Raw genomic sequence first — 19,399 nt, 5'->3', positions numbered from 1 at the left:
CAAAGTATTTACACGTAGTAAAGGTACTAAAGCTCTTAGGGTATGAAAAAAAAAAACTCTTTCTTTCAATTAAAAAGAAACATTTATTACTAAAACTTTAATATCACAGTATCAAATAATTCTTCTGTCATTGAACCTCGTATAATCGTCATTGACTCTTGGGTGAAAGCCACTGGCATCTGCTACATATTTCATTGAGTAGGGCTTTCCTCTGGAGTCAATATACCCGTACTCTCCTCGTACGACTAGCGAGCTACCACCTGGGCCGGGCAGGATCCCACCATCTTCCCTTCTATACGTACCATCTGATGTCTCATATCTGAAAAAATATGTATCTATTTTACAATCAAACTTCAATTATTTCTTTATTCGATTTGCAATAGATTTTTTGCTACCCAATTCCTCAATATTTTAAATTAATTGATAAACAACCACAATAAAATTTGGTAATTACTACAAAGATATGCAAAACAAAGTAAATTGGACATTTAATTGGCGGACATGTGATGCAACGGTATAAAAACGTGAAGGTGCTATCAGAATCTTGTACAATACGTGCGATCAACGCGAACATATCCTGGCTCTGTTGCCCAACAGATAGAATTGCATTTCGTTGCTCTCTAGCAAAAACTATGATTATTAGAATTCCACATGTCAAAGGCCAAGTCAGCTCAAACGCTCACTAATGTTAGTACACCAAACAATTTTGAAGTTTCAAAATGATAACAGTAATTTATTATGTCTGTGTAATACCTATCTGTACCTTTTCGTGATTATATAACGACTTTTTTTTGTATTGTGTAAGTTGATTATACACGGTGACTTCATGAATTAACCTAAGATCGATAAACCTCGATTTTTATCCGCGTTGGTCTTCTTCTATTTTTAAATTCTCAGTTCAAGTTTATTGCCTGCAGTTTTTCTCGTATATAAAATTGATAAAATAATTTATACTTACGTCACAGAAGGCTAAGCTTAGTCATAAGGTGAAAGGTTAATAGACAATGTTAAGATGCTGCTGTCCTAAAATGCATGCAATAATAGCTAGCGTTTTATGTTATCAACTAGCTTCTGCCAGCGGTTTCACCCGCATCCCGTGAGAACTACTTCCCGTACCGGGATAAAAAGTAGCCTATAGCCTTCCTCGATAAATGGGCTATCTAACACTGTAATAAATTTTCAAATCGGACTAGTAGTTCCTGAGATTAGTGCGTTCAAACAAACAAACAAACTCTTCAGCTTTATAATATTAGTATAGATATGATAGGTGGTACCAAATAGGAAAAACGTCACTGGATTTGTCCACAGCTTTAATTCTCATCCCGAACGTGTTCAACAGTGATGTTTTTTCTTTTGATTAAAATTATAAATTCGCATTTTTAATTGCTGAATAAGGTCAATTCGGGTCAATAAAATGTTACTAGAAGTGCAACTTAAATACTAAAGGTACTTTTTGGATTCTTGCTGCCGACTTCAACTGCCGACCGTATACCCCGCGACTGTTCACAAGAAACCGTTTTGAATCGAAGCGGCAGCAGCATGTGCAGTCGATGTCTGTCAGATATCTAAATACATACAACCCAGTAGCGCAGCTGCGGCATATGCGGTCTTTAGCAAGAATTCAAAACGTACCTTTTAAAGTTCTTAAATAAAATAGAGACAATGTCAAGTCATGTTATATTTCGACACGTGACCTTATTAAAATAACATCACACGTTGGATGATTAGACTGTCAGCATGTTATTAGTCAGTCATAAAAACTTAATTAGAAAGATAATTTATTTAAATTAATTCATAGGTATACGAACTTTTTGCTCATTTTTCGCAATTTTTATTGGTCTTCACCACAGATTAGTGGAGGTAATAATGAGCATTATTTGCTTTGTCTGCATGAGATAAGAAGTCAGTCGGAGTATGGTCAACATTCTTTGTGCTTTCTCATGAAATCCACGTGTAATGTAACATAACCTAATCTATTTACACTTATATCAATAATGGAATATTTCTAAGTTCAGATTTAATAGCCATTTTATTTTTATTAAGTGCTTACAGACGTTAGAAATAAGTTTGTGTACAAATTATGAGCAATAAGTTGATTACACTAACTCAAGTTGAAAAACATTCTAAAATTCAATAACATTCAAAAAATGATATATGCTAAAATAATAATACCTTAATTGCAATAGTAGTCATTAACACTTACTCAAAACTGTACGTGCCGAATCCATTATTGTTGTATGTGAATTTTTTAATTTGCCCTCCAAGGCAACTAGCTACAGTGACAAATGCCATGAAGACCATAGGCAGGACGTAGAGATGAGCAGCACCTTTTACCTGCGCAACAAAATACCATAATGTCAGGGCCAACGGGTCAGGCCAGCTACGCTTTTCATTATAATAATACTAGTTGAGATCGCCGTTTTGCCGCCAATTTATGCAAAGCTGTTTTGAAATGATGATTTTGGTATGAAATTATAGAAATATATGGTATGTGTGGTTTGAAGTGATTTATCGGATGTAGTACATATTTGAAATGCAGGCATAAATGTGTGCTTCGTATTTTAAATAAGGGCCTGAGAAAGCTGTCTTTTATTGTATTTTTTTGCTTAAAATTCTGATTTAAGAGTGACTCTGATTTGATGTATACACACAAACAAAACTACAAATTCGTTAGAAATAAAAGATGACGAACGAGAAAGGTAAAAAAAAACTAATAGACAGTCAGAAAAAGATACTGTGTTTATAAAAATCGATGATGCGAATGACCTTCACAGATATCTGTATAGTTATTTAGGATTATGATTGAAAATGTTTAGAATCCTAAATGCTACATCCGTGTTTCAAAGACAAGATATTAGGCATTAGATAGATAATATCAAGTATTGACAATAGATAGATTTTAATAACTTCTTTGATAGTTAGACGAGTAAACTTATCTGACCACAAGTCGTGGTAATTTTACAGTTATTACATGCGTTTGCGGTTACAGGTACCTACCTAATAATGAATCATGGTTTCTCTTTACAATGCTAATTTTATGAATGATCCTTGGGCCTAGATATGGCAAGACAAAAATTTTGTAAAGATGTTATCAAGTCTGAGCATTGCCTAATAATTATGTAGTTATATAGGAAGCTTATATCATCAATAATATGCGTTACCTATTTATTTTTTTACTATACAATATCGCGGATATTGCTTTTGACTATCTCAAATTTTCCTTGGGGTTTTACACTGTAGTCATATACAAATGCAGTTTTATGATGCACGCGCTTCGTAAAATGCTAATGAGTATGAGAGCATTAAAATAAAATGAGTAAGATCTAAAAGGTTTTATGATAAGCCTGCCTTTCCATATTTAAATTGTGATAAAGCATGTTGGCATCAGGTGCAGCTAATTGCTTCATAAGTAGGCACATTATCTTTCCTAGTATGCTTTTTCAATTGAGTACTATAAAAAATTAAACTTAAGAACTCACTATTAGGTACCTACTGGATGCTATGATAATGTAATGTTAGAAGGGTGTGTGATTACTAGGTACTATGTACATAATTCTGAATATGAACGTCGGTGTTTGTATAATCACGAGTTTTTCAGGTAACACAAACTGGTCATGATAATGTATATAGTAAGTTCTTGATAAGTAATCTTAATCTTTAATACTGTCCACAGTAAATAGTTATTATGAGATTGAATAAAGTTTTTAGTAACATTGTGTCTCTCAATGTAGAGAAAAATGACAAAACGTTAAAATAAATAGATATATTCGTGGACATATTTAAGTAGTTATTTCTTAAAGACTACGATGATGTGTATTAAGTCATTAGCTTCTTAGCACCTATTCAATAAAAATAAAAATGATTTCACATTTATATATACATTAGCAACATTTCTAAGCGGTTATTCAGTTGTTTTGTTTTTTCGCAGACGTCTGGTTTAGCTCATTGCAGTTTTGACATATGGATAGGATTTGCCGAACAATAAAATAGCTCTTTTAAGATTTTTGAGGTATTGTTAAATCAGATAAGAAATGAAGGTGACACTTTTGTGTTAACGGGTCAAGATTCTCTATTAAGAATTGATTTCTTCATTTCTACGATTCTATAAAAAGGTTTGATACCACAGTTGTTATAAGGTTCTTGAAATCCGAACTCGGCTCCAATCAGTTTATTAATACGTCCAATTACATAACACGAATTAACATATTATGAAACTCGTTTATTTTTACTTACCATGTTGGGCGTGTTCTTCATCAGTGCGGATCTAAATGGACTGTGAGTTGGGGACAACTGCCCACACTTTATATCCAGTTCTTCAAGAATGTCATGTCTGGACTTCATTCCATAGTACAATGCCACGTCAAGGACTAAAGGAGTCATTGACACTGTAACATTATTACGCAAACGTGGGAAGGACCCGACTCTTCACACTGTGTCAGCTAAACTGCGTAATTATTCGCTCCTGTTTTTCTGGATGACATGGGAGGTACAAAGAGTTGCTAATTTATTTATTTTTCCTGAAATATACTTATTACAATAGTTAAAAGCAATCTTGTAAGTTTGCTCGGCATATTTGAAAATAATTTCAAATGCTCTTCTAATACAAAAAGCTTTTAATTCATAATCTCACAACAAGCAAACATCTTATTGGTGGGATTTTTAATGAATAGATTTGTTAACAATTTCTGCAAAATATGAAGACATTATAGTTCGGCCATTCAGAGAATGCGTTCCTGACACGTCGCGATTGAACTGACGACGTAACTTTGCAATGGCGTTGCAGTTACGATAAAAATATTTTTGCTGGTTGTTTACCGTTTTAACAATTGAGGAGCATTAAAACAACATTATTATATCAATAATCAATGAATGTTATTACGTCGTCAGTTCAATCGCGACGTGTCAGGAACGCATTCTCTGAATGGCCGAACTATAGATGACCTGACGACGATCAATGACAATGACTTCAACACTTACAAATCTAAGAAAGCTTTTATTCACTACTTCATAAATGTGCATTGTACACTCGGCATTATGATGTTAGATTTATATACAAAAAAAATAAATTAAGAAATCTCCTTGATATTTACAAATTACTTAAGTTTATTATTTTCGATCAGCTCTATACCATTTCATGTTAACGGGTGCTCTTTTATTTTGCACATAAACACTTTAATGGATTGACATGAAAAGGAAGATAATACATTATCTCTCATTATTATTCAATTCAGTCAATGTAAAGGAATCGACAGATTGGACGATAGTATAATTTTTATACGAAATAATTTATGACACTGGGACGAAGAACTATACGAACTTTAATAATATACACAAAGCTGATCAAAAAATGAGAATAACCATGTTTGTCAATAAGTAGGTAATTCATAATCATTGTTGGCACAAGAACAGGTTGGCTTTAATGGTGAAGGGTGACGGATAAGTTTGAGTTGACTTACAATAACAAAGCGTAAACCACTTCACCCGGTTTTTTTTTTTTTTTTTGGTATGGCATCTCGCAGTTCAGCCTAGGAGGCCGTGTACTGCTTAACCGGACTACCCCCGGTTTTATAATAGGACTGATATTTATATTAATGTTCCTCGTCATTCAGGTATTTTAACGAGCAAGCCCTTTCAATGTAACTGTTGAGGACTTTTTATGGTTTAACTATTAATCATTTCTTAAAAGCAATAGCATTTAATTTCGATTGGGTTTGATAGGAAACTTTACAGACTCGATAGTGATCGACTAAACTTTTTGTACTGATATAAATATGGCCTTATACATATTTTAATAAAATAAGCTTAGGTATATACTTATTTATCAATGAAAAGTTCACGTTATGAGAGAAAATAACTTAGAGGAACGAAGGAAAGATGGACCAAATTACTAAGTATTGAATCTTATTTTCAAGTAATGTATATTTACCATACCAATACGTGTATATTTACCATGATATCGGAAATATAGAAACCTAAGTTAATGGATCACCAAACCACTAATTTTAATTGTTTCTGTAAATAAGCGAAGTAAAGTCGTGACTAATCAAAGAATCATTATGAAGTTAAAATTCCGCATTTGCCTATAAATAATTTTACTAGGTATCAGTTTTTTATAATTATTAATGGGAGCTTTTATTACAAACATGATATGGAAGTCAGCCTCAACATCTTTGAAAAAGGCTGATGATGATAGCAGTTCTTTATGTTTTTTTCTTATGCTCAGCTAGTGTTTATTTACAATCAAGACTGCGTCCGGCCCATTCGTCAATGACCCTGGTGAATTGAGGAGTGGTAAATTGGTTGAAAATAATGTATTTTCGGTGCCTAGATTATCACCTAGATAGTTCGGTTATTTTTGCATGAAAACTCAAACAAGCTCAATTTTAGTCAGTATAATGTTTATATTTTGTATTTTGTTTAGGGGTTCAAAATAAATAAAAACCTGATGTACAACATTTATGTAAAAAGTACATCAATTAAAGGAAATATTTTATTATAGACATTCAAGCACATTTTTTCTTCGTTTTATCCTAACAACGAAGCAACCAGGCCTGTAGGGAGTGCGTACGGTACTTTATCCACCTGTAATAAGATGCAAGTTTGAATGTATTAGTAAGTAGGTATGTCGAATCAGAACAGGTGTACCTAAAACATTTCAATGTGTCTTGTGATTGTGATGGTGCAGTGTTGTTACACCACCATACCCGTATGGTGGGCTGTATCGAAGGACCGTAGCGGATGCGGGAAAATAGCTTGGTCGGTGATTAGGCGAACCGAGACACAGTATGAGTGAAGCTAAAGGGGTTTGGTGAAAGGAAAAAGGACTTACTTGCGCTGGATGGTGGACGAGCACGTTGTCGCAGGCCTGCGATGCTGTTTCCTCTACGCGTAGGTTAAATACACTGTCACTCACGATTAGTTCTTGTGTGCCGGCTACACTAACACTGATTTTAAGCGGTTTGAGATGAAGCGGTGCGGTTATTTAATTTATTTTTACATAAAATGCGGAGCGGTGTCGCGGTGATTCGAAAAGTTTTCGGAATACAACGGCGGGAGCGTTGCGGCGCTAGTCGCGCCGAGAGTTGGTGCGCGCGGCGCATCTTCCTTCTCTTTCTGGTGTATTGTAGCTGGATAGGAGGGAAAGGGAAGGATAGCCAACTCATACTTTGCGGTTGCGGAAGTATAAAATGTTCGAAAAGATGCGTTCAGAAATTGCATTAGAAACAATATAGTTAATGAAATTAAAAATGTAAAACTTGCGCGAGCATTCTCCCCGGCTTTGAGGATATGTAATATTCTCAAAAGGAAATTAAAGAAATTGAAAGTAAGTATACTGAGTAAAGTAAAGCTAATATTAAGTTTGGATTACGCGGTAATATTATTGAGATGGTAAAGGGCATAGTTTGACAACAGGTCTCTTAAAAGAGCCACTGCATGTCTTCACCATGGCTACGCGGGTTGTCCCATCCTTGCCGGGAAAAACTTCGGTTATTACACCCATTGGCCAACGTAAAGGAGGAAGATCATCTTGATGTATGAGAACCACTGTACCAATTTTAATATTGTCTACAGCATTCAACCATTTTTGTCTAACTTGAAGATTATGTAAATATTCTATACGCCAGCGTTTCCAGTAGCTACAAATCATTTGGTCAAGTAATTTCTTGCGGCAAGTTAGAGACTTCGTTGTGTCGGGAACATCCACGACAGGCAAGGAAGTTAATGGAGAAGCCATTATAAAATGCGCGGGGGTAAGCGGTTCTGGATACGGATCCTCATTCAGGACACAAAGCGGTCTCGAGTTTAGAACTGCCTCAATCTCGGTGAGAACAGTCGAAAGCTCCTCATAGGTAAGAAGTTGGGAACCAATAACGCGGTATAAATGAGTTTTTATAGATTTTATATTAGATTCCCACAACCCTCCAAAGTGGGGAGCGCGGGGTGGAATCATTTTCCAGTCTATGCGGTAGCGGTCAGCAAATAATTCTTGCAATTGAGCCTTGGCTCCTACGAAATTTGTTCCGTTGTCTGAATATAGACAAGAAACTGGTCCTCTGCGGGAAATAAATCTTTTAAAAGCGGAGATAAATGTATCAGATGATAAGTCTGTGACTAATTCAATATGAACTGCCTTGGTAACAAAACAAATGAATAGGCATATGTAAGCCTTTTGACTTTTTTGACCGCGGCGTCTACATAAAGTTATTTTGATGGGACCAGCATAGTCCACACCCGTATGAACAAAAGCTTTAGTCTCTTGTACGCGACAAGCGGGTAAATCAGCCATTTTTGGGCTGGAGTGAGAAGGAGAAAGTTTAAAACAGAAGTTACAAGCATGTAATCTCTTTCTTATAACACCTCTAGAAGAGAGGATCCAATATTTTTGTCGCAAAAGAGAAGTCAAAACATTTGCGCCAGTGTGGCAATGAACGCGGTGATAATAATCTATTAGAATATGTGTAAATTTATCGCCTTTTGGCAAGAGTGCGGGATGCTGAGCCTCATAGGGAAGATCAGCATTGGAAAGCCTGCCTCCGATTCTAATTATACCCTGCTCGTCTATAAAAAGGTCGAGTTTTTTAAATTGTGTGGAAAGCTTTTTATTGTTAATTTCATCGTAGATATGTTTAAAGTGATGTCGTTGAACGCAACGAATCAAATAAGTCTCAGCGGCAGCTAACTCGCGTACCGTAATAACCTTTTGTAATTTGTCATAAGGAATAAGGCGCAAAAATCTCAGAATGTATACTATTATGTGTAATATTTTATTTAGCGAGGAAATTTTTTGAGAAAGGTTATATATTAAATTGATTTCAGAAGCGGTAGTAACTAACGTTAAAGTTTTACTATTAAATTCAGGTAATTGTTCGTTGCATGAAGACACAAAAGGAGTGATAGGCCACTCAGCGGTTGGGAGCATAAGCCACTCAGGGCCATGCCACCATAAATCGTGATTTAAAATCTGTTCAGGTAGAAGACCTCGAGACAGACAATCACTAGGATTTTCTTTACCGTTAATGTGATAAAAATATTTAGGATCAAGATTTTCTTGACATTTAGCGACGCGGTTACTGACAAAAGTGTTCCATTTGTGCGGTGAGGAATGAATCCATGAAAGCGTAATAGTAGAATCAGAAAAGGCAAATATATTATTAATAGCGGTACGGGAGCGGTAAGTGTCATAAACTAGTTTAATTAATTTTGACAAAAGAAGAGCGGCACATAGCTCTAGACGAGCCAGAGATACGATCTTAACAGGTGCGACTTTGGATTTAGCACACACCAAAGATACGTGTGTGTTACCATTTGTATAAGTGACATGTAAGTATATGACGCAGCCATATGCCTTCATACTGGCGTCAGCAAAACCTACTATATTAATCACGCAACCCATAGAAACGGCTACGTGACGCGGTATCTTTAGCGTAGAAAGTAAAGGCAATTGCTCACTAAATTGCTGGAAGAGATGCACGATAGAATCGGGCGGAGTCTCATCCCAATCCGTATTTAATTTCCATAATTCTTTAATAAGTAGCTTCGCGAATAAAACTACAGGAGCAACAAAACCTAGAACATCCCACAGACGAGCAACCGTGGAAAGTATGGAACGTTTAGTGCAACGTTTATCTAAGTCAGATGTGGTAAAAGTGAAACAATCTTCAGAAGGAATCCATTTGAGTCCGAGAATTTTTATATTGTCCCCATCAGAGAGGTTAATGGAAGAGCGGTTAGAATGTGGAACGGCATCAAGTAGTTCCGGAGAGTTACTTGCCCACTTCACAAGGTCAAAGCCCCCGGCCTTAAATAAGTCGATGAGTTCAGCGGAAAGAACCTTGGCTTCCTCCAGTGAAGGAATAGAATAAGCCAGGTCATCCATGTAAAGATCATGCGAAGCAACGATGGACGCGCGAGGGAAACGATGTTTTTCATCCTCTGATAGCTGGCGCACAGTGCGCATGGCTAGAAAGGGACTGGACTTCAGACCAAATGCGACGCGATTAAATTGAAACTCGCGAATAGGTTCTGCGGTATTAAAGCGAAATAATATTTTTTGGTATTTTCTATGCTCATCAATAACAGCCACTTGAAGATACATTTGTTTTAAATCAGATGTAACTGCTATAGGAAACAATCGGAAATCTAAAAGTAATAAAAATATATCAGCCTGTAAATTCGGCCCTGTATGCAACAGATCATTCAATGACACGCCATTGTGAGACTTAGCACTTGCGTCAAGGACAATGCGGACTTTTGTGGTTTGTTTATCATCTCTAATAACAGGGTGATGCGGTATATAATAACCTACTGATTTATCAGAGGAACTAGACGTAATTTCTGTTAAATAATTTTGATCGAGATATTCTTTAATTATTTTGTTATAACTATCGCGCAAAGCAGGGTCGCGAAGTTTAGTATTTTCTAAATGAATAAAACGTCGATAAGCGACAGCATAAGAATTTCCAAGTGAATCTGGATTTTTACAAAAAGGTAACGCGGTACAATACCTACCACTAGCGTCGCGTGACACAGAAGAAGCGTACAACTGCTCACACTCAAGTTCGGCAGGGCTCATGAAAGATTTTGAAGGTACTTCTTCGATGTTCCAAAATTTATGTAAAGATTCTTCTAAAGTAAGAAAACAATGAGTATTATCGATGTTTAATGCGGTAGAAAAATATGAGGCAGTATTTAATTCACTGGATGCGGGACTATAATTTTTGTTAGATAAACTAGCGGGTACCTCACCCATAAGAATGTAACCAAACACGGTTTCAATAGCGGACGGCGCGGTAGGTGAGATAATTTTGTTATTTAATAATAAATACGGGAACAGCTTTGCCCCTAGTAGCAATTCCACCTCACCAGGTATATGCCATAGTGGGTCAGCGAGCGGTAAATCGAACAAATGTTGCACTGTAGAAGTGTCAACAAAGTGAGATGGTAAATTATCTGTTATGCAATCGACAACAAGCGCGGTAATTTTGAAAGAAACTGTTTTATCTTTCGCGGAAACAGTTATATCAACGTAACCTAAGATAGGACGCGATGAGGTTCCAACGCCCTTTATAAATGAATTTGAAAGCGGGTTAATATCTAATTGCAGTTTTTTACAACAAGCGGACGTAATTATATTATTTTGAGAAGCATTATCTATTAAACATCTGACAGAAATGTATTTATTATGTTTAGTGTCCACGTATACTTGCGCAGTCGAAAGAAGTATTGTAGAACGCGGTGTTTTACCTACGCTAGCGCATGCACATAACGCCACCTGTTGCGAGGTCGCGGAACTAGCGACAGCGGCAGCCGACTCAACCGTGGGCGCGCGAGAAGGCTGCGTTTGCGAGTTATTATTATCAAGATGTAAAAGTGAATGATGCTTCTTATTACACTGTTTACAAGTATGTATAGATTTACACTGTGAAGCAGTGTGCGTAGCACTAAGACAGTTTACACATCCTCGTTTGGTTTTAATAAAATCCAAACGCGAATTGGGTGAAAGCGATTGAAAAGATGGACAAATATAAAGTTTAAAATGATCATGTTTACTGCAATACAAACAAGACTGGTTATTATTGTCACAAGTAACGAAAGTATGTACCGTGCTAGTATCACGTAACTGAGTACGCGGCGCGGGAGAAATACTTTTATTAGGGTGATTACTCACTAGAGCGTATCGAGATGATGTTGTGCGATCTAATATTTTAACTTGCGATTTTATAAATTCAACGAAATCCGTGTAAGTAGGAATCTCCTCATCTCTCATATGCATTTCAAATAATTGTACTGTAGCAGGATCTAATTTTTTCAAAGCTAAATTTAATAAAATAAAATCTTTTAGGTCTTTGATCTGTAATTGTTCTAAAGCTGAAACTGACGCGTGAAAACTTTCTATGAAATTATTCAATGAAATAGAATTGTTAATGGCGGGTTTAATATTGAAAATATTAGAAAGATAATGCGAACCAAGTGCCCGTTTATCTTGGTATTTTTTTACTAAACTGTCCCAAATAGCTGAGTAATTTTCTCCGCACGGAATAATTCCGGCGGTAATTTGTAAAGCGTTGCCTTTGAGACTACCTACTAAATATTGAACTCGTTGGGAATCTGTAAGATTAGAGTTATTGTGGATATTTGATTTAAATGATTCATAGAAAACCGGCCAGTTATTTATTTTACCATCAAAGGAAGGAATGTGAATCGGTGGTAGTTTGACTACACCTTTATTTTGCGCGGCGCTCTCGTGCGACGTTGAGCTTGTCGACGATTTTGAACGATAAGTAATGATAAGAGAACGAACTCGTTCTACCCGAGTGTAAACACTGTCGAATGAGATGAGGCTACTATATTCGACTGTATGATCAGGATTTAATTGTAAAAGGTATGCGTTTAGTTTATCAAGGTTGGAACTAAATTCCTGGCGGATTACAGAAAGAATCTCCGTGTCTGCCATGAATGTCTCCGCAGAACGAAGCTCCATATTAGTTATATTTATTTTCTTAGAAGATTCATACAATGAAGTTAAGCGTTCGTAAATAGCATTGTTTTTAGCTTGCAGTATTTTAACTTTTATTTTGATATCCTCCATGTTGGTAGGTAGGAAGGAATAGTAAGAAAAGATGGCGTGTAAAATAGGTATTTAGCTGTTGACTAAACAAAAGAATGCGGTTGAAATATAAGTTTGTACTTATGTTAACTGAAGGAATTTACTAATATTAGTGGTATTTACCTATGCTATTACAATGCAGTAGGTATTAAGTTGATACAGTAGTTCTCAGTCAAACAAGTAGGTAAGTACCTAGCGGGAATGTTCGAGAATGCACGCGTACAATATGACGATTTTACGAAATTAGGTATTTAGACCTAAAGCCCAGGTAAAAGACCTATAGAATGCGGGAAAATAATGAGAAAAGATCACTGATTCTTGGGATCCGGGTCGATTTGGACCAGAAAAAAATGATGGTGCAGTGTTGTTACACCACCATACCCGTATGGTGGGCTGTATCGAAGGACCGTAGCGGATGCGGGAAAATAGCTTGGTCGGTGATTAGGCGAACCGAGACACAGTATGAGTGAAGCTAAAGGGGTTTGGTGAAAGGAAAAAGGACTTACTTGCGCTGGATGGTGGACGAGCACGTTGTCGCAGGCCTGCGATGCTGTTTCCTCTACGCGTAGGTTAAATACACTGTCACTCACGATTAGTTCTTGTGTGCCGGCTACACTAACACTGATTTTAAGCGGTTTGAGATGAAGCGGTGCGGTTATTTAATTTATTTTTACATAAAATGCGGAGCGGTGTCGCGGTGATTCGAAAAGTTTTCGGAATACAACGGCGGGAGCGTTGCGGCGCTAGTCGCGCCGAGAGTTGGTGCGCGCGGCGCATCTTCCTTCTCTTTCTGGTGTATTGTAGCTGGATAGGAGGGAAAGGGAAGGATAGCCAACTCATACTTTGCGGTTGCGGAAGTATAAAATGTTCGAAAAGATGCGTTCAGAAATTGCATTAGAAACAATATAGTTAATGAAATTAAAAATGTAAAACTTGCGCGAGCAGATTGTTTAGAAAAATAATCAGGGTTGGTAAAGCTTTGCTTACGTATCTTATGTATCTCAAAAGCAACACGAGAATGAAAAAGCAAATAGGTTTTTATATTTTAGGGTATTAACAGGAGATAAGACAAACAACATTTTCCAATTCATATATTTAACAATAATGGCACAGGAAAAATGACAGTTTACAATTACTTTGTTGAATTAACAACATAAAAGAGAGCCACAATATCTGCTTCAAAACATTGTGATAAAATATCTTAAATGTTTAGTATTCAGCCTCTTATTTATTTTCCTAATAAAGACGCCACTAATCCGGTAGGAAGTTGACGAGGCGGCGCGATTTCTGATAACGTCTGAAATGTATTGAAATAATCCAAATTATAGGTGTTATCAACATAATAAGCTATAATCAATGTAGAGTAGACCTGTGTAGATGTATGTAGGGTGGGAGGGGTTGTCCGAAGGTATTATAAAACTATTATGTATGTTTTCACAGAGTGGTACCACTATATTAGCTCTAGTTAAGGCTTTATATGAATTGAACATTCATCAGGTAAGGGTGTATTCACTATTTCAAACAGTACATTGATACTCCTGTTTTCGGAATACATAGACAATACTATAACCATGTTTAATTGTTTTACATAACATATTTCAGTATTGACAACAAGTAGGTAATTTCGCTATTCCACATTTCATAAGTTTCAACAAACACAGTTAATTAGTAGCTCTGATTGCACACGGCAAGGTGCCTATGGTAAATATTTGACCGCTACCTGTTTGGTCAGCAAGTTTGTACTGTGGGTCAGCGCTGAAAACCAGCGCTGTTGTCTCGTGCCTGCGTGTGCGAGACACAGCATTATGCTGAGCGTTGCCCCTTTTCACGCATAAGTGACGCAGCTGCAGCGCTTTTCTTTTTTGTTTCACTGTTTGTTTTGTCCATTGTTTTATTTGTTTGTATTTGTGTGTGTTAGTTTTCTGCGTCATTTGTGTGTTAAATAAATGGTTTTTCTTTCTTTCTTCTGTTATGTTACGTATTGCATAGATTATTACGATATGCCTTACCTACCGCAATGGGTACTTAAAAATAATTGAATAAATCCCTGATCTATCATTTTATTACACACAAATAATTTTCCATATTCCATTTCCATTTTACTTGTATAAACAAGTAAAATGTTAAACATTTTACTTGTATAAACAAGTAAAATGTTTAATATGGAAAATTATTTGTTACAAAAGTGTATGAGTAAGTATAGGTACTCGTAATCTAGCCATGCAGTCCCTATAATTTAATTACAGATCTATGGATTCACATTTGTATACTTAGTTCTCTTTAAAATAAAATGCAGCCTCTATGAAAAATATGTACAATAATGTTTCAGCTGAGACTTGCTCAAGAATGTTCTTCATTCGGTATTTATTGAGTCTAATTGATTCTACGTAAACTTGAAAGTTAAAAACTTTTTTTCCTTAACATATATTAGATTAAAGGATGTAGTAGTAAGTTTAAGTAGATATTGAAAAGTGTTCTTTCCGATAAATCCTTGCTTCATGTTATCCCAATAAAGATGCTACCACTCCTGACGGAACGCCAGCTGCGAACGGCGGCTGAAATATGACCTCTTTCGACTGAAATTCAGAAAGAAAATTAATACGTTTCAGGGTTTTTCGAAAGCTAGCGAAAGATAATTATAGATTACTGTAAGACTTATTTTTAAGACCTAAATGAAGTTATTAATAATATAGTGGTTGTTTAATGTTTTTCAGAGGCTCCTCAAGCAAAAACACGAAGTTGAAAAATACAGTATTGTTGTTTGTAATACTCACTATCAATTAGACTTTTGTTGTTTGTTAATTACACTCAATAAGTACATATGATGTAACGAAATTCCAACCAATTTTACTTGATTTAATTGTTATCAATTAACTATATAAATACGCATATTTAATAATAAAAAACTTTGGCAATCCGCGAGTCATTGTGCCGATGATTTCAAGGCTTTGATTAATTTGCTGTGTCACGAGTAAACCCGCGGAAAACGACGAAGGCTGCCAGTACTCGTCTGATAATCGGTGACGAACCTTTTGTAGGAGAAAAAGAGAATACACTGATAGCAGTAGTGCAACGCACACGTCCTACAAAAAGTCTAACGTGGGTGGCCACCTTAGAAATATTTTCCATTGGAATTGCATACTGCCTTATTAGTAAAGTAAGTGTAACCGCAATAAAGCAAAGTGTGTGCGCGTAATTTGCCCACATACTTTTGTAGGCCATTTTGATAAGGGTTTGATTTCATCAGCAGCTCGAAGTGAGGTCAATGGTAACAAGCACGTTTAGTCAAGTAAAGTTTAAGTTGACTATTTGGTATTAAATTATATGGTGAAGGTTTTGAGGAATACATCGAGTGTACTTCTATGCTAATACCTATAATATATAGGAAATATTTTTTGTTTGTTTGTAAACCGATTTGAAAATTCTTTCACTGTTGGTAAGCTACATTGTTCCCTAGTAAAATAGGCTATATTTTTTAAGGCCAAGGGCAGAAGTTCCCTAGGGACACTGGTGGCAGAAATTGCGGGAGGGCATCTCAGTAGTTTTTATAAGGTCAATGACATAGCAATATATAATTTGCAGTAAACCCAGTAGATACTGCTGTATAGTCTTTTATTTTTATTTTACTGTATACGTTATGCCCAATAAATACACCACTTTTTTTTTTACTTTAAAGTAGTAATAAATGAAACTTACGGGTGCTGGTCCAATTTTATATCCATTTTCATCAGCAGTGTATCTGATAAACACGAGTTTTCCAGTGTCGTCTAGGAAAGAGTACGAGCCTTCCACAACTATATGTTCATCCTCCTGCCCAACGTTCACTAATCTCCCTCTTTCTTCACGTTTTATGCCATTAGACGTCTCGAAGCTGGAATTAAATTTTATTCACCATTACAAAAGTTTGGTACATTTAATTAAAATATCGTTTCTGTTATTTGTAACCTAATTTAAAACAGTATCTGCCTACTTGACAAAAACATAGAAGAATCGATTTAAAAAACATGTGTTCAGGAATAGAAGCTCCTCATTTATATTATTCTAAAATATCTCTCTTTATTCAGAAATGTCCCTGACATTCAATTTTAAAAACTCACCTGAACTCGTAATTTCCAAGGCCGTCATTGTCATTCTTGTAGTTGACAATTTGGGCTTGAGCATCTTCAGGAATGACGGCTGCAGCAGCCACCGAGAGAAGGGCGCATGCGATTATTACTCGATTCATTTTTGTTTATATTTCTCCACACTTTGAGTAATAAACAAGATGCGCTGGCCTGTAATAACTTGCAAGGTTAATACGTGAGCTTCATTTTAAATGTTCATTAAGAACATGGACATAATGTAACCATATTCCTCTATATTTTTGTACTCACATTCAAACACAAATGGCGCATCTTTAAGCCTTCGTCTTTTTATATACCTATCAGACGAAAGATAATTATAGCTTATATCAGTGTTTTTTAATCAGTTTTAGGAATACTTCTTGTTTTGACTGTGTAACGTTAATCTGGATTTGAAACGGATAGCTAGAACGTGCTGTTTGAAGAAATAAACCTTCCTAAGTCAGTAGGATATCGATAAATAACTAAAACTGTATCAATATTAGAAGATTGAAAAGGTGCTACGATTATTTCAAATGAAAACTCATTATTATTATAAAATGAACAGCTACTTAATGAGGGTTTTCTAAAATGGCGTCCACGAGGTGGCAGCACCGAGTCGTCAGGTCCAGGTAACTGTCAAAGTGCTTATCTTTACTATGAATAGTGAAAGATTTTAGTGTTTTTTTTTTATTTTATAATTAAAGCACTGCATTATTGTTTTACTATTGAGGTTGAGTAAATAAAAAAAAACTAAATCATATTGTGTTAACAAATTTTTCAACAAGCTTTTCCTTAGTACCAGTGACTTTTGCACCCTCTCTCTTAGCTCAATTTTTAGTTCGGAAACCTTATTCTGACCGTAGTCCATAATAAAATCAATAACACTTCCAATATAACAGAATTTCAATAAACAATAAGTTCGGACCCTACAATTCCATACTATTTGACAGCTGTTTGGACCTGACGCATACGAAGCGCCGCCTGGCGGCAGAAAAAGTATCGAAAACCCTCATTATAAAAAGAATTCATTTAATTAATTCGAAATTTAATTTTCCACGTATAAGAAAAGCTACATTTTTGTTGACACGGGGCTACTATGACCATGACATTTAGGCATGGTCATCCTAACTAAATAAATAGAACAGGTTTCCTCCGAATATTCAAGAGGTTATGAACCCTAAAGGAGGATCTTAGAGTCATTTGACACCTTTCTATTGAAAACAAATCTTGCAACATTTATTTTTAGCTTTGACCTCAAGTAATGCAGTCATTAAATGAGAAATAATTTTGTTACATTACAACATGTTTTATGATATTACTTTGTAGACATCGATGTATTGACATTTTTGCATATTGCAAAGGTACATCACTATTTCGCTATACAAAGTTAATTTATTGCGTTAAATCTCATATTGATGTACAAATATAATAATTTGAGGTCGAAATTGATGCATAAAAAACAAAGTGAGGCAACTTCCTATAGTTCGGCCATTCAGAGAATGCGTTCCTGACACGTCGCGATTGAACTGACGACGTAACTTTGCAATGGCGTTGCAGTTACGATAAAAATATTTTTGCTGGTTGTTTACCGTTTTAACAATTGAGGAGCATTAAAACAACATTATTATATCAATAATCAATGAATGTTATTACGTCGTCAGTTCAATCGCGACGTGTCAGGAACGCATTCTCTGAATGGCCGAACTTTAGTAACTAAAACTACTTATCTTTGTTGGTTACTCTATAGAAAAAAAAAAGTTTTTTTTAAGTTAATTTATGATTTTGCGACTAAATACATTATTATAAAAAAGTAATTAATTCAAAGACTTACTTAACGCTGTGTCTCCGGGTAGTTGCTTCGGACAATAAACAATACATGACCGCACACCATTTAAGGTTATTTCGATGAGAAATAATCTGTAAATGTAGGACTAAGTAGTTGCAAGACCAAGTAGGCACACTTATATGTAGGTACATATTTATAGAAAGGACAATGCCAGGGTCTGGACTCATAGTTTGCCCAGCAGTGGGAGTAGTTCCAGAGGGTTCCTTAGTGCACTCTGAACACGTAATGCAAATATTTTTGAAATCGCTCCCTGGGGTCCCGAGGAAAACCAGTTCAAATATTCTCCATGAAGAGTCACTTGACAAGGCCTGAGCCATTTGCCCAGTAGTAGGAGTGTTTGGAATTGGTTCTTTACTTCACTCTTAACACGAAATTAAAATATTTTTGAAATCGGTCCCAGGGGTCCCGAGAAAAACCGGTTCAAATGTTCTCCTTAGATATTCACTTAAAAAAGTCTTTGGCATTTGCCCAGTAGTGGGAGTGGTCAAAATAGGTTCTTTACTACACTCTTAACATGAAATCCAAATATTTTTGAAATCGGTCCCTGGGGTCCGGAGAAAAACCGGTTCTAATATTCCACATGAACTGTCGCTTTACAACGCCTATGTCATTTGCCCAGTAGTGGGAGTGATTGAAATAGGTTCCTTACTTCACTCTTAACATGAAATTAAAATATTTTTAAAATCGGTCCCAGGGGTCCTGAGAAAAACCGGTTCAAATGTTCTCCTTAGATAGTCACTTAACAAAGTCTTTGGCATTTGCCCAGTAGTGGGAGTGGTTAAAGTAAATTCTTTACTTCACTTTTAACATGAAATTAAAATATTTTTGAAATCGGTCCCTGGG

General features: G+C 35.9%; 2 protein-coding genes across 4 annotated transcripts; both read right to left on the bottom strand.

Annotated features, from left to right (window-relative positions):
- Nucleotides 1–91: 91 nt before the first annotated feature.
- Nucleotides 92–4,271, bottom strand: LOC124630354 (endocuticle structural glycoprotein ABD-5-like). Its single transcript, XM_047164222.1, has 3 exons — nucleotides 4,234–4,271; nucleotides 2,204–2,334; nucleotides 92–319 (listed from the first exon to the last, which is right to left on the bottom strand). The coding sequence occupies exons 1-3, from the start codon at nucleotides 4,252–4,254 to the stop codon at nucleotides 112–114; spliced, it is 360 nt and encodes a 119-aa protein (XP_047020178.1). The 5' UTR covers nucleotides 4,255–4,271; the 3' UTR covers nucleotides 92–111.
- A 2,172-nt stretch (nucleotides 4,272–6,443) lies between these two features.
- LOC124630353 (endocuticle structural glycoprotein SgAbd-5-like) lies at nucleotides 6,444–17,180 on the bottom strand. Of its 3 annotated transcripts, none has more exons than XM_047164220.1 (4): nucleotides 16,981–17,180; nucleotides 16,705–16,881; nucleotides 16,304–16,478; nucleotides 6,444–6,582 (listed from the first exon to the last, which is right to left on the bottom strand). In XM_047164220.1, the coding sequence occupies exons 2-4, from the start codon at nucleotides 16,830–16,832 to the stop codon at nucleotides 6,526–6,528; spliced, it is 360 nt and encodes a 119-aa protein (XP_047020176.1). In that variant the 5' UTR covers nucleotides 16,833–16,881; nucleotides 16,981–17,180; the 3' UTR covers nucleotides 6,444–6,525. The 3 variants fall into 3 exon arrangements, with proteins under 3 accessions (XP_047020176.1, XP_047020175.1, XP_047020174.1); XM_047164219.1 differs by lacking the exon at nucleotides 6,444–6,582 and adding an exon at nucleotides 13,683–13,904; XM_047164218.1 differs by lacking the exon at nucleotides 6,444–6,582 and adding an exon at nucleotides 14,859–15,183.
- Between the last annotated feature and the right edge of the window lie 2,219 nt (nucleotides 17,181–19,399).

Source organism: Helicoverpa zea, chromosome 5, assembly GCF_022581195.2.
Source record: "Helicoverpa zea isolate HzStark_Cry1AcR chromosome 5, ilHelZeax1.1, whole genome shotgun sequence".
NCBI lineage: Eukaryota > Metazoa > Arthropoda > Insecta > Lepidoptera > Noctuidae > Helicoverpa > Helicoverpa zea.
This window is presented reverse-complemented; position numbering and strand designations above follow the sequence as displayed.

Coding starts and splice junctions, on each gene's coding strand:
- LOC124630354 (XM_047164222.1), bottom strand. CDS start 4,254: ATGAAGAACACGCCCAACATG. Junction 2,335..4,233: donor TGAAGAACACGCCCAACATG/GTAAGTAAAAAT, acceptor TTTGTTGCGCAG/GTAAAAGGTGCTGCTCATCT. Junction 320..2,203: donor TTCGGCACGTACAGTTTTGA/GTAAGTGTTAAT, acceptor ATATTTTTTCAG/ATATGAGACATCAGATGGTA.
- LOC124630353 (XM_047164218.1), bottom strand. CDS start 16,832: ATGAATCGAGTAATAATCGCATGCGCCCTTCTCTCGGTGGCTGCTGCA. Junction 16,479..16,704: donor CTTGGAAATTACGAGTTCAG/GTGAGTTTTTAA, acceptor ATTTAATTCCAG/CTTCGAGACGTCTAATGGCA. Junction 15,184..16,303: donor ATAAAATTGGACCAGCACCC/GTAAGTTTCATT, acceptor TCTGAATTTCAG/TCGAAAGAGGTCATATTTCA.